General features: G+C 38.5%; 1 protein-coding gene across 1 annotated transcript in view; it reads right to left on the reverse strand.

Moving 5' to 3' along the window:
• The window catches only part of LOC126159319 (sialin-like), a 196,829-nt gene that overhangs the window by 51,686 nt on the left and 129,568 nt on the right, over positions 1 to 15,575 (reverse strand). Inside the window, exon 6 of the mRNA XM_049916507.1 lies at positions 10,560 to 10,712. Coding sequence (XP_049772464.1) covers positions 10,560 to 10,712 — 153 coding nt within the window. The remainder of the gene's footprint in view (positions 1 to 10,559; positions 10,713 to 15,575) is intronic.

The following is a 15,575-nucleotide window of genomic DNA, read 5'->3' on the forward strand; positions in this document are numbered from 1 at the left end:
ATTCATGGCTGGAGCACATCCCTGTCCCAGATGCAGTTCTTTAACGGCTATCCACACGGGTAGGAGAGTTATATTAGTGGATTGGAATATTTTGTAGGTTGCGTGCAAGGTACGATCAAAAAGTAATAGGAATTTTTTGATTTCATGGGCTTCTTGCATCTGACTTTTAAAATATTTTTATCATGTTGGTACACGTGTTCCTGGCGTATGTCTGGATTTTCAGCTGTTTCGAATATTTAGTTTACTATTGTCAGTTGAAAAGGCTATATGTATTCTTAAATGCTTGGCAAATTTTTACTTTCAGAAAAGATGGATCAAAGAATTTGCATTAAATTTTGTTTGAAAAATGGGATAAAGTGCAACACCACATTCAAAATGTTGACTGTGGCTTTTGGTGACAGTAAGAAAGAGAACAGTATAAACATTTCAAAGAGGGTCAAGAAGAAGCTGAAAATGATGACTGTCCTGGATGCCATAGCAAATCAATTACTGACAACAATGTGGAAGAAGTAAAGAAAATGATTCTCGAAAACAGCCATATCACCATCAGAGCCATTGCTGATGATATCGGCATATTCTTTGGCTCATGACAAGCAATCGTTTTGGATGTTTTGGGCATGAAACATGTAGCAGCAAAGTTTGTTCCAAAATTGTTCCCCTCTCCAGACATCTGGTAAGTGAGCTCATTTTACGCGTGTTAGTGTGCTGTGGTGGCAAGGTTGGGTATTGGGTAACTTAACAAGTGGCCACCCAATAAGAGTTCATTAGCCGGAAACGGGTGACATTTCCTCGATTATGATCAAGCATAGTCTTCGAGACACAGTGTTTGTATTTAAAAGGTTGATGATTGATACTGTTGCTGAATACAGTACATCGGAAATACATGTGAAAAGATGAGACTGAGTTATAAGTGACACAAGAAAAGGTGGTGACTGGGCCCCTTCGTCACGTATTGCCTCGTCCGGAACAGTTCGTGTTGACTGTCTTGTTTTTCCGTTACTGCTGCAACCTAGCAATAATTGTATCATAATTCCACGGTGAAGCTACATGTTGCAAGTTGTGTTGGCAACACCGATCATGGATTACGTCAGCTTTCCCTTTCTCACATCTCCCCTTTCCATGATGGCCTAAAATATCCCCTTAATTCCGCCATCACCCGTGGTGCAAACCATCTGTCTTTTGAGCCACCTATAACTTGTTCAGTCACATCAAAAGTCAATAGGAAGAAAACAGGATGAGTTAAATGAGACACTGAGTAAGAACTTAGAATGGAGGTAATCATTACTAGGAAGAAATGTAAAATTGGGGAATTATTAGCATTGGTCTCATGGGTTTTTCACAGGGGTAACAAATTTATGGCTAGATCCACGAAAAATGTAAAATCAGGAACTAAAAATCAAAGTTCCATTGTAGTCATATATACTGAGTGGATTACCTCCTTGCAAGGCCCAACTTGTGACTGTCAGTTTATATGTGAAAATCTGATTGTGCCCAGTCTTAAAACAGATTATGCAGTCTGAGACATGTTACCTGCCCACACTCCAGACTCGGAACTTCAGAACAACCTCCTTCTCCTGCAAAAAAACCGCCATTAAATGACTTGTTTGACCTTATTGGGTGCCTTTGAACAAGACCAAAGCACCACACAGGAATTTCAGTGTGACAAGTCCAATGTGTTTCATGTGACTGTTCAGCATCCTGACATTACTGACGCTGCTTTGTCAGATTGTCAGCACCAGTCAACGAGACCTCAGGCCACACCTCAGGATCCCCCCCCCCCCCCTCCCTTTACTACTGGTTATCCATCACCACGATCTCGTAGCTCATCACCACAAACTCGACCCACACCACAGGACCAGGGCTCACCACCTGCCAGTGATCTGCTAACGCCCAAAATCTTGTGCCCAGTGCTTCATACACCACAACAGGCCTCTTGTCATTTCAGACACCTGCAGTGCTTCTTTTGCCACAAGTGAAGTCATAAAGCTAAAGTCACAGCATTCTAATGGTGATATTGCTCAAGGAGTTTGTTTTACTGTAAATGCTATTGCACACATTGTGGATACTGATAACACTATTGGGTCATTCCATGTCAATTCAACCAATCTGAGAAAATGTTCCAGCTGATAGTTTCAATACTGGTAGAGCACAAGCATCTGAATGTCATAAAACAACATATGGAAAAAAATGTGGCATTCACTTTTTACTGTATGATCTGGATGAATCGGACCAAGATTTGTTGCTATGGAGATCCGGGATACACCCTGTGGGCACAAGAAGTACAGTTCCAGGAAACTTTAGTGTTTGTTATCATCATATGAAAGTGTTTCTGAATAAGTATTCTCTCCCACAAAGAAGTTGTTTTGATCCATTTCGGATTCATAAGAAGACAGTGAAGTGTAGCCTCAGAGAAATTCATATAAAATCAGTATTGAAAGTGACTCAGTGCATGGGACTTAACATGAAACGTTCCAGGTGTGTTACACTGCTAAAAAATGAAGAATATTCTGATAATTTACATGACAGTGACGAAGAGTATCAGCCACCTACAACCACAGCGGATGAACAATTAAATACTCCAGTGAGTTTTCTTGGTTTGTCTCCCATGGAGACACACAAAGTTGGGAAAAGAGACAGGCCCAGTTATGGTAGAAGAAAACTACAAGAAGCTCAAATAGAATTAAAACACAAAATAGCTGACACACTAATGGTGGAAGAGGAAGAACTATCTGCTCCAAAGGAACAGAAATCATGCCAGAAATGCTCTGATTTGGACAAAATTGGGCATGATTTGAAAGAAAAATGTGCCATATCCACACGCCAGAAAAAAGTAGCTATTCTTACCCTTGCACCTTCCAGCTGGTCTATTGACTACACTGCAAAGGAATTCAATGTTTCTACATATATGGTAAAGCAAGCTAGGAAAATAAAAGCAGCCCAAGTAGTGCTTCCACAACTTCAGCAGGCTCAGGATAAGCAATTGAGTTCAGAAATAAAAGTACTAGTGTCGGAGTTTTATGAAAATAATGACTACAGCCGAATAATTCCTGGAAAAAAAGACTATGTAATGGTGAAAATGGGAAATGTACGTGTACAGATGCAAAAAAGACTGTTGCTATGCAACATATCAGAACTATATGAAGAATTCAAGGAATCTTTTTTCAATCTTCGGCCAAAATGGGTTGTGCCTGTAAGTGCATGGGGCACACACAATGTTTGTGTATGTGAGACCCATCAAAATGCTAAGCTGATGTTTGCTGCTATAAAGGATTCTGGTCTGGATTACAAAGGTGCAACGAAGCTGCTAGTATGTGACATCAGTTCCTACCAGTGCATGATACACAGGTGTGAAAAGTGTCCTGGTAAGACAAATCTCGCAGAACACATGAATAACAAACTGTATGGTGAACTCCTTATGGATGACGATGAACTTGTTTCTTATAAACAATGGACACACATGGATCACTCAAGTCTTGAAACAAAGCAACGTACAGTGGATTTTGTTGAAAACAGATAAACTGACCACACACAGCTTCACAGCAAAAGCACAATCAGCTTATCTCCAGGTTTGTAAGGATAATTTGAAACAAGATGAAATTATAGTAATACTAGACTTTTCTGAAAATTATGCATTTATAGTTCAAGATGCCATCCAAGAATATCATTGGGACAACAGTCAAGCAACTCTCCAGCCATTTTCGATTTACTATAGAGTCCTGGCATTGCTTCCACTTACTCACTTACTTATGCCAGGCTCCTCACTTTTATCTTTCCTATCTGGCCACCCTCGGCCAGCTCTTGTTCTTTTCCGACCCTGACGCTATTAGGTTTCGAGGGCTAGGGGTCTTTCATTTTCCAACCTATACTTCTCATGGAGCGTCTGACCTGGAGCGGGCAGCTGCAAAAGGCGTCTGTATCCCATGTTAGGGGCGGCCTCCAGAACTGCGGAAGGCAACAGAATACCACCACAGATTATCTTCCCTGCATAATGCAGTCTCCATTTTATGCACAAAAAATGGCTTCCTCTCATGTTAAATCAGTGTCCGGAGGTAAAATAGTCCCCCATTCGGATCTCCGGGGGGGACAACTTGAAAGGAGGCAAAAAATCAAAACGAGAATTGGTACCTGGAATGTCAGAACTCTGCTACAAGCAGGAAAACTAGAAAACCTTAAAAGAGAGATGGAGAAGAATCATATGGACCTCGTAGGAGTTGCTGAAGTAAGATGGAATGGACATGGAGAGTTGCAGTCAGTATACTACTCAGGAGGAGAAGTAAAAGGAATTAATGGAGTAGGAATGATTATGACAAAGGAATTGGCTAAATGTGTGGAATATGTAGACTATGCAAATGACCAGGTTATTGGTGTAAGACTGAAAGGAGCACAAAAAGATTTACTGATTGTCCAGGTGTATATGCCAACTTTAGAACATGATGACCAAATTGTAGAGGAAACGTACAATGTAATAGAGAGAATAATGGATGAAAATAAAAAATGCTGCAAAATAGTAATGGGAGACTGGAACGCCATTGTGGGAGAAGGGAAAGAGGGAAACATAGTAGGCAGTCATGGTCTTGGAAAGAGAAATGACAGAGGTGAATGGTTAATTGACTTCTGCAGGGAAAGGCAGCTGATAGCAGCAAACACATGGTTCAAGAACCATAAGAGGAGGCTCTACACTTGGAAATCACCAGGGGATAAATACAGAAACCAAATCGATTTTATACTGGTAGAAGAAAGATACAGGAATGGAATCAAGAAGGTGCACACATTATCAGGTGCCGATATTAATAGTGACCACAACTTACTTATGGCAGAAATAGAAATAAGAATGAAAAAACTGAAAAAGGCGACAATGGTGAAGAAGTGGGATCTAGAGAAGATAAGGTGCAACAAAGAACAAATTACAGAAATGCTGTCTCGGGACGTTCTAAACACATTACGAGACAAAGAAGCACCTGATAATGCCAACGAGTACTGGAATATGCTGAAAGAAGGAATCATTAAAGCAGGACAGCAAAATATAGGATATGTAAAAGGGAAAAGGGAAAAAAAACCATGGGTCACACAAGAAATGATTTCCAAGATGGAGGAGAGAAGAAAATTGAAAAACAAGAACACTGAAGATGCAAGAAAGATATACCAAAGGTTAAATAACGAACTACGAAGAGAAACAGAGCAGGCTAGGAAAAAATGGCTAAAAGAGGAATGTGATGAAATTGAAGAACTGGACAGGAAGGGAAGATACAACTTACTATACAACAGAGTAAAGACTATGACATGGGAACAACACAGAGCAGGAAGTGCTACTATGGAAATTTTGAGTAAAGACGAAGAGGCAGTGTACAAAGATCGTGACGATGTCCTCCAGAGATGGGAAGAATATCTAAAAGACCTATATGACACAAATAGCAAACCAGAAACTCTGGAACTTGAATCACACAACAGTGTAAGTGATGAAGAGAAAGGACCGACCATCATAATGGAAGAAGTAAAGTCTGCCATTGCTGCAATGAAAAATGGCAAAGCAGTAGGTACAGATACAATACCGGGAGAAATACTAAAATGCTTGAACCACAATGGAATAAGAGAAATATTTTGGTGAATGGCCTGAGGACTTTTTGATAACAGTAAAGATTCCATTACCGAAAAAACAAGGAACCAACAAATGCAGCGAGCACAGGACAATCAGCCTCATTTCACATGCAGCCAAAGTGATGTTAAGAATAATTAATAAAAGACTTGAAAAAGTAATAGAGGAGAATCTCGGCGAGGAGCAGTTTGGCTGTAGACGGAATACGGGCACCAGAGATGCAATAGGGCTCCTACGAATCTTGGGAGAAAGGTTTATTGAAAAAGGAAGAGACCTATATATATGCTTCATCGATTTAGAAAAGGCATTTGACAATGTGGTTTGGGACAAGCTGGCGACTATTATGAGGGAAAAGTGAGTGGACTGGAAAAACAGAAGACTTATAAACTCATTATACCTTAATCAAAAAGTTGCAGTTAAAGTGAGAGGAGAAAGTACAAACTGGATCAGACTAGGGAAAGGAGTAAGACAAGGATGCTGTTTATCACCTACTCTTTTCAACCTGTACTTGGAAAATATGATTGCCCAATGCTCATTAGATGACAAAGGAGTAGAAATTGGAGGAAGAAGAGTAGGGTGCTTGAGATTTGCTGATTACATGGTCCTTCTAGCCACAGGGGAAAAATAATTACAGGATTTGGTGGACACCATTGCAACTAATGGAAAAAAATATGGAATGAAAATTAACACAAATAAAACAAAAGTATTGGCAATAGGAGGAAATAAGGAAATAAAAATTGTGCTGAATGGAGAAACACTAGAAGAGCTGCAAAATTTTACGTATCTTGGAAGCAGGATAGACACCGACTGGAAGTGCACCACAGAAATTAAAACAAGGATAGCAATGGCAAAAGAGGCATTTTCTAAGAAAAGGAGAATCTTCTGCAGCAGTCTGGACAGAGAATTCAGAAAGAGACTCATAAAATGTCTTGTATGGAGTGTTCTTCTATATGGTGCTGAAACATGGACTATGAGGAAAAAAGACAGAGAAAGGCTGGAGGCTTTTGAGATCTGGACATGGCGGAAGATGGAAAGAATAAGTTGGATGGACAGAGTAAAAAATTAAGAGGTACTGAGAAGAGTGGGAGAGAAAAGACAGTTACTAGATGTAATAAAGAGAAGAAAAAGAAATTGGATTGGGCATGTATTAAGAAAGAATGACGGACTGATAAAAACAGTTTTAGAAGGTTATGTAGAAGGGAAAAGGAAGCGAGGAAGGAAGAGATTCCAGATACTGGATAACATGATGGACGGTACAACAGACAGCAGCCTTAAGAAGGAAGCAATGGATCGCAGAAAATGGAGAGGCAAAGGACCTGCTAATATAGCAGATAACTGATGATGATGATAGAGGTGAATCAGGTGATGTGTCTGTCATGAACCTGTGCGTTTTTAGTGACTGTTTAATTCATGATGCCATTGCAGTTTATGCCCACATTCGCACTGTATGGCATATATGAAAAACAAGCTGCCTCCCATACATTTTGCAAAATACTTCAGTGATGGGGCAGCTAGTTAGTACAAAAACTGTAAAAATCTCAAAAATTTATGCATGCATTACCATGATTTTCAGATTCACGCACAATGGAATTTTTTCGCAACAAGTCATGGTAAAAATGTAAGCGATGGCATTGGTACTACCATTAATCACATGGCATCATAAGCTAGTCTGCAGCACCCTACAGAAGGTCACATTCTAACACCTCTTCAATTACTTACCTGGGTACAAAAACATATCTCTGGTATACACTCATTCTATGTTTCGAAAGATGAGGTGAAATCAGTCAAAGAGTAGCTAAAAAGCAGACTAGAAGACGTTAAAACTGTTGCAGGCACAAGGAACCATCATCACTTCTCTCCAGTGGACTCCAACAATGTGCAGATGAGCAGACTGTCCCGTTATAACTATAGGTTCACACACAACATGTGTCTTCACAGTGTGTCTGACTCAGGATTCAGAAGCAAAAGCAGCAACATACAACCAGGTTGCTATGTTATTGCTGTTTATGATGACAAATGGTACTTAGGATGTGTTGCAGATTGCTGTGAAGCAGAAGGTGATGTATTTGTGAACTTCATGGCACCAGCAGGACCAGCAAGATCATTTCATTGGCCATGTTTGGCAGACCGGTGTTAGATTCCTTTTGAACTTATTCTTATGACAGTTCCAGTTCCTACCACAGTGTCAGGAAGACAGTACAATTTGCCACTCAATGTACAGAGTACAGTAGCTAAAGTGTGGGAGAACTTCTGTTCGAAGCACAATCAACTGGTTTTTAGCAGTTAAGGTGCAGTAAACATTAATGATAGGTTGTGTTAATCTGTCTATATGTTGTTGCTTAGTGATTAAACAGTTGTGGGAGAGGATAAGAAGAGGCAGAACAGTTTATGATATGTTTTTACAAAATTGTGTTGTGGAACAATGGCCACATCACCAAATACATCTGTCAACTTCCATTGTACACGAATGTCTTTCAATAACATGCTGAAATTTTGAGATATATATCATTATGGTCTACTTATGCAGTGTGTGAAATTTGGCTTGGATACCACTTGTCCCTTTTGTGCTACCACACTTCGAAAATCCATGTTTTTCAGGTAATTTTTCAAATTTTTGTGTTTTCGTGTGTATGTAACTCAATTTTTGTGACTGATATGGGTATGATGAGTTCTGTGTGTGTTTAGGCCACATTAAGCTTACCACAAAAAAATTTATATCCCTTTTGAGCGAATTATATTTGGCACAGAAGGCACCTACAATATGTACCTTTTAACGTATTACATTTTTTAAATCACATTTTGGAATTTTTTATTTTCCCTCAGAAATATGTTGTTCGTGTTTTGATTCATGGAGTGTGTTCTCTAAATGGATGTTACTGGGTTGTAAAAATTTCACTGGACTGTGTGAAATAGTTCCGAAGTTATTAAGACCTGAAGTTGGGTCTGAAGATAGATTGCCAGATGTGGGTTGCAATTTCTGGGTCACGCCACCTTCTTACACAAGTCATAATTCTGGAACTAATTGTAAGGGGAAACTAATACTTTGCACACGAGTGTTCCACACAGGGTAGAATTAGTGTACTGAATTTCAGTCAAATCTGAGACTATGAGCTGTAGCCCCTGGTTGAATTGACATGGAATGACCCTATTTGGTTATCCATTCCCCATTAGAACCATGCCAAAAGTGTCATGCAGAATATTCTACATTAAAACTAGGTCCAGCACTGAATACAAAGTTCACTTAGTCTACATCAGATACACATTATCGCATGAGACTGGTGAACAAGTATCATATCATAGCTTGGTTGCTGAGTGCATCTCTCCTAACATTCTCCTTTCCGACGAATTGCAAGAATGTATAGTATAAGTTAAGTTTCTTGTAAGCTGCTTGAATAATAAATGAGAAATCTCATAATGTTATTACGATATTAAAATTTCACAATTGCAGTACACTTTCTTGGTGAAAAATATGGCAAAATGCTGTCTATTAACAAGAGGTAGTTCCAGTGCTGCCCTGTGGGGCACAGGTGCCCTCGAGTGTCCATCAGCTCACGTGGAGGCAGGCACAGATAGTATATGCTTCCCATTCTAAGCAGGCACTCAGCCAGAGCAGTATGGTCCGCTACGCAATGGCTCATTTGCCTGACTGCCTGCACGTCATTTGATTGCCCAGCACAGTACTTAAAAATGTAGGAAACTATTTTAGAAATACAAATATAATAAAGTAAACATTAAGTTCCAATAGTAATTTTACAGGAATTATTTCGTATAGCAGCAATATGAATTAGTACAGACTTCTACTCACCACAAAGAGGAGTTATTTAGTGACAGGCAGGCACATTTAAAAGTAGACTATAGGAATTATTGAGTTATTGAACAAAGTCCTTCATCAGATGAAGAAACACACACACACACACACACACACACACACACACACACACACGGCCACTGTCATATCCAGGCACTTTGGCCCCACCATAGTGAGTTGTGATCTAGGCATCTAGTTTCCCATTGCTCAGTTATCTAGAAAACATCTACATCTTCAACCATGGTCAGCAAACTACTGTGAAGTACACAGCCAATGGTATTTTCCACTATACCACAAATTAAGATTTTTCCCCATTCAATTCACATATTTACTGTAGGAACAATGACCACATAAATGCCTTTGTGCAGTGGTAATCAGTCTAATCTTGTCTTTGCGAGCCTTCAGCAGCAGCTTTATTCAAAGAAGCAGTTTTCTTTCTAACTTACTTGATTACATTTAGCTACTGCAAGCATGAAAAATTCTTAAGTGGTATAATGACAGTTTATTGTTAACACAACATGTAGTTGAGTTTCTATGGTTTGCATCTCTTTTTTTAACATATACCCTGCCTTGTTTAATGTCCCTGAATGTTCTCCTTTTTGGCGAGATTTATGGAACACAATAAATGAATCAGCAAAAGTGAGAATACTTCTGAAAAAAGCTTACCGTCATCATAAACTACCAAATTGTGCAGAGAACTGTAACTTCTGGTCATGAGGATCCATAGTGCTGTTCGTCAATAGGTAAAATTTTAATTTCAGATTTTTCTGAAAACTGAATTTATGATTTACTCAATAAAGTAATTTTGACTCTGTTATTTGAGACTTTTTAGCAACCATTACTTCTGCATGTTATTTTCCCCATTTACAGCACTACATGAAGGTGACAGAGCTTACTCTCTATGGCCCAATCATGTTTGCAGGTCTCCATGTGTATTCAATTTTTTAAATTATAAATTATTTAGGAATAAAGATGACTCACCGAGAGGCAGAAGTGCTGTTCCATCTCGATGATGCAGCGCCTCTGCCTTTCGGTGAGTCATCTTCTTTATCTGTAAATAATTTGCAATTCTCAACCATAATTTTTTAAATTTATTTAATTAATGCCCTTGGTATGATTTTCGCATTAACTTGTCTTAACATCTAGATCATTCTGTACCTTTTCAGGGCTCAAGTGCATCACTGTATTCAGATATGTTGGTAGTTCACTCAATAATGTGAACATAACCCAGGCAGTACCAGAGTGAAACAGTATTGCTGTCCACACAGGCACTGATGTTAGCAGCTTGCCCCATGGCACTGGTACAGCCACCTAAAACACAATACAAAATTAATACAGTTACAGTAATTTTATATAAGGCAATCACTTATAGTGCTCATGTTTGTATCTGTAGGCACAAACAGGATATAGTATTTAGTGTTAGTCGACTACCAATACAATATAGAAAATTAATGAATGAATATACTAGATTGAAAACCATTTTCATATGGTAATTTAAAGCCCTTAGCACAGAATATAAGTAGTGGAAGGACTAAAGGTAGGTAATAACTCACAGCACAGTTGAGGTGTTGATTAGTCAACAGGAACATAAACAAGAATGAATGTGCTGCTAAGCTTTGTTACAATTTCCTTCTTCAGAGCTAATTAGTATCGAAAACACAAACACACACATACACTTTCATGTCTATATCATCCCGGCCAACTACACTGTACCGGTACAGTAGTTTGAGCTAGTTTCCACCCCTAACGACCTCGTTCTAGAAAAAATGTTAAATTCAGACTTCCTTCCCCCTCCAGAGACTCTCCCACAAGCCTTATTGGATTAGTACACCTGACACAAATGATAAAATGAGGAATACAGTTTTCATTTTGTTACAGGGTTTATTCTCCCAAAACATTAAACCTCATAGTTACTAAAAGCAGTAAAATGTTTAAGGCCTCAGAGTCATTAAAATTTAAAATCATGAACATATAACTCCAGTTAAAGCTTTACTGCTTCAATCAACTGACAACTGTATGCAGTCTATAATTGCTGAATTGTCTAATTTTGGATGAATAAGCATATGTGTGATAATGTTAGTGCAAAAATGCAGATAACTGTATGAAGGACACTTTACTATGGCTTTTGATTGTAGTTTAAAGTAGTGAAAACTATTACTCATGAGACACGCATCACATCCACTATAGGTCACAACTCACAAAATAAAGAAAAGACAGAAAATTGCTTAGCTTCTGGATCTTTCTTTTATGTCTTTAAGTCATCAATCTTTTAACTGGTTTGATGAAGTCCACCACAGATTCCTCTCTCGTGCCAACCTCTTCAGCTCAGAGTAGCACTTGCACACTATGTCTCTATCTTCCTCTGTACTTTTTAATCTCTACAGCTTCCTCTAATATCACAGAAGTTATTTCCTGATGTCTTAACATATCTCCTGCTGTTCCACTGTGTCTTCTTGTCAGTGTTTTCCATGTGTTCATTTTTTCATCAATTCTGCAAAGAACCTCTTCATTCATCCAATAAGTCTAGCGAATTTTTAACATACTTCTGTAGCACCATAGCAAGTCTAGCAAATTTTTAACATACTTCTGTAGCACCATAGCAATTGAATCTCAATGTAGACAAGTGTAATGTGCTGAGAATACACAGAAAGATAGATCCTTTATCATTTAGCTACAAAATAGCAGGTCAGCAACTGGAAGCAGTTAATACCATAAATTATCTGGGAGTACACATTAGGAGTGATTTAAAATGGAATGATCATATAATGTTGATCGTCGGTAAAGCAGATGCCAGACTGAGATTCATTGGAAGAATCCTAAGGAAATGCAATCCGAAAACAAAGGAAGTAGGTTACAGTACGTTTGTTCGCCCACTGCTTGAATACTGCTCAGCAGTGTGGGATCCGTACCAGATAGGGTTGATAGAAGATATAGGGAAGATCCAACGGAGAGCAGCGCGCTTCGTTACAGGCTCATTTAGTAATCGCGAAAGCGTTACGGAGATGATAGATAAACTCCAGTGGAAGACTCTGCAGGAGAGACGCTCAGTAGCTCGGTACAGGCTTTTGTCAAAGTTTCGAGAACATACCTTCGCCGAAGAGTCAAGCAGTATATTGCTCCCTCCTACGTATATCTCGCGAAGAGACCATGAGGATAAAATCAGAGAGATTAGAGCCCACACAGAGGCATACCGACAATCCTTCTTTCCACGAACAATACGAGACTGGAATAGAAGGGAGAACCGGAGAACCAATAGAGGTACTCAAGGTACCCTCCGCCACACACTGTCAGGTGGCTTGCGGAGTATGGATGTAGATGTAGAAAAGCTACAATTCTCTACTTTTCTGAAGTTCCCACATTCTATGATTCACTATCATATAATGCTGTGCACTGAAAATGCATTCTCAGAAATTTCTTTCTCAAATTAAAACCTTTGTTTGACACTAGCAGACCTCTTTTGGCCAGGAACGCCCTCTCTGCCTATGTCAGTCTGCTTTTTATGTCCTCCTTGCTTCATAAGTAATGTTTTATCTTACTTCCAAGATAAAAAAATCCTTAATTTCATCTACTTTGTAGCTGCCAATTTTGATGTTTAAGTTTATTGCTAGTCTCATTTCTGCTATAGTCTGTTAAGTAAGAGCATGGTCAGCATTACACACAGATGGTAAAAAATATTGCCTTAGTTCTTTCACAGCCCTACAGAAGAACCCTTCATCATTCATCTAATGTGCATAAAGCATTATTTTACATTGCATTCTTGACTGAGATAAACAAGAAGAGACATGGGTGCAGCTTCCGTGTCAAGTTTTGAAGCTGAGTTTCTCTGCAGCCACCCCAAAGGTCTGAAAAGGAGTCATGCTGTGACATCTAAATATACTGGGAAATCAAAGTCATTTGTACAAAAGTGGGTAATATACTACAAATTGATTAAAAACATGGACGACTTTAACAATGCACTTCATTCATGTGTTGTCTTGTTTATCTCAGTCAGGAATTCAAAATAAACTAATGATTTATGGGCATTACATGGACAAAGGTTCCCTTTATTGGGCTGTGAATGAACTGACATGAAATCTTTGACCATCTGCATATAATGCCGACCACACTCTTACTTCAATACTTTCGCTGTTTTTTGGTTTACTCTCAATCCATAGTGTATGCTTGTAAGATTGTTCAATTCAGTCAACAGGTCATGTAATCCTTATTGACTTTCACTGCTGAATTTTACTATTGTGTAGAACCTTTCTTTTATTTTCGGCATTGCTTCTTTGATTTACAGATTGAACAGCAGAAGCTAAGGACTGCATCCCTGTCTTACACCCTTTTCAATCTGAGCACTATGTTCTTGGTCTTTCATTCTTGTTGTTTCCTCTTGGTTGTTGTACATACTGTATTTTACCCATCTTTTCTTGTAGCTCACTCCTACTTTTCTAAGTATTTTTGCATCATTTTATGGTCAAATGCCTTTTCTTTGCCAACAGATCCAATAAATGTGCATTGATTTTTCTTAAGTCTTGCTTCTATTATCAAGTGCAATGTAAAACTGCCTCTCTGGTGTCTTTATCTCTCTGAAAACCAAACTTATCATCTAATAGATCATGTTTTTCTTTTCATCCTGTACATTATTCTTGCCAGCAACTTTGATGCATGAGACGTCAAGCTGACTGTGCGATAATTCTCATACTTATCTGCCCTAGCTACTTTTGGGACTGTGTGGGTGATATTATTCCCAGGGTATGACGGTATATCTCGTAGAGTCTACACACCAACTTCCTATCTCTTTGCTGACAGCTTTCTCCAAAATTCTAGAAAAGCTAATAAATGTAACAATTACCGATCATCTTGTGAAGAATGGACTTCTCAGCAAGAGCCAATTTGGCTTTCAAAAGGGCCATTCAACAGAAGACGCAGTCTATGCACTTGCAAATGAAGTCCTAGAAACCCTTAATGAAAAAATCCTAGCACTTGGTGTCTTCTGTGATTTATTCAAAGCGTTTCACTGTGTTCATCACCAGATTCTCTTGCAAAAAGCAAAATTAGTAGGAATAAGTGGTGTTGCAGGCAATTGGCTACAGTCGTACATCCAAGGCAGAAAACAAAAAGTTGTCTTGAATAGCTCGGGTGGAGTATGTGACACCTCCTCAGATTCTGAATGGAGTTCCATTACATGTGGAGTGCTCAATTCTTGGGCCACTATTATTCCTGATTTTTATAAATGATCTACCATCATGTACAAGTCTGCCGTGTAAATTTACATTATTTGCTGATGATACCACAATTTTTATGAGCAGTAGAACAGACAACAATCTTGAGGAACTCATTAACCACATGTGGTTAATTGGTTTAAGGTGAATGGTCTCTCATTAAATTCCAGTAAGACCAGCTTTATTCAATTCTGTACAAAAACAGAAAAAGAGAGAGAGATAAGTGTGACATGTGGTAATCAACCAATAGTAAGAATGGAAACAACAAAATTTCTTGGAGTGCACATTGACAAGAAAATGAACTGGTCTTCCCATATTATTGATCTCTGTAAGAGACTTAGCTCTGCTACCTATGCTTTGCAATTTGTCACTACATGTGTTGAACCTAACACTGCAAAACTGGCATACTAAGGCTATTTTCATTCTCTCATTGAGTACGGAATTATTTTTTGGGGCAACCAGCTATTAGCAAGGAAAGTGTTCATTGCACAGAAGCGAGCTTAAAGGATTATATGTGGATTGTGCCCAAGAGACTCGTGTAGAAATATTTTTCGTAAACTTAAAATATACACAACTACATGTCAATATATTTTTTCTCTCATGTGTTTTGTTTGTAAAAATATAGAGATATTTCAACCAAACAGTAATTATCATGAGCATAATACACGGAGGAAGAATGACATACACAGCGAGCTCAGAAATTTGAGCTTGGCACAAAAGGTTGTCCACTACACTGGAGCTAAACTCTTCAATGCTCTTCCTCCCGAAATAAAGACAGAGATTCATAACAAGAGTAAGTTTAAGAAAGCAATAAAAATATTTCTGCTAGAAAATGCTTTTTACAGTCTAGATGAATTTTTAACTAAATAAATTGTAATATTTTAATATTATATAATACAAGTTGACATAATGCCACTAAGAATGTTATTTAACCTGAGCTCTACATCTGTGTGTGCTCTGTGTATGTTTT

Source organism: Schistocerca cancellata, chromosome 2 (assembly GCF_023864275.1).
Source record: "Schistocerca cancellata isolate TAMUIC-IGC-003103 chromosome 2, iqSchCanc2.1, whole genome shotgun sequence".
Lineage (NCBI taxonomy): Eukaryota > Metazoa > Arthropoda > Insecta > Orthoptera > Acrididae > Schistocerca > Schistocerca cancellata.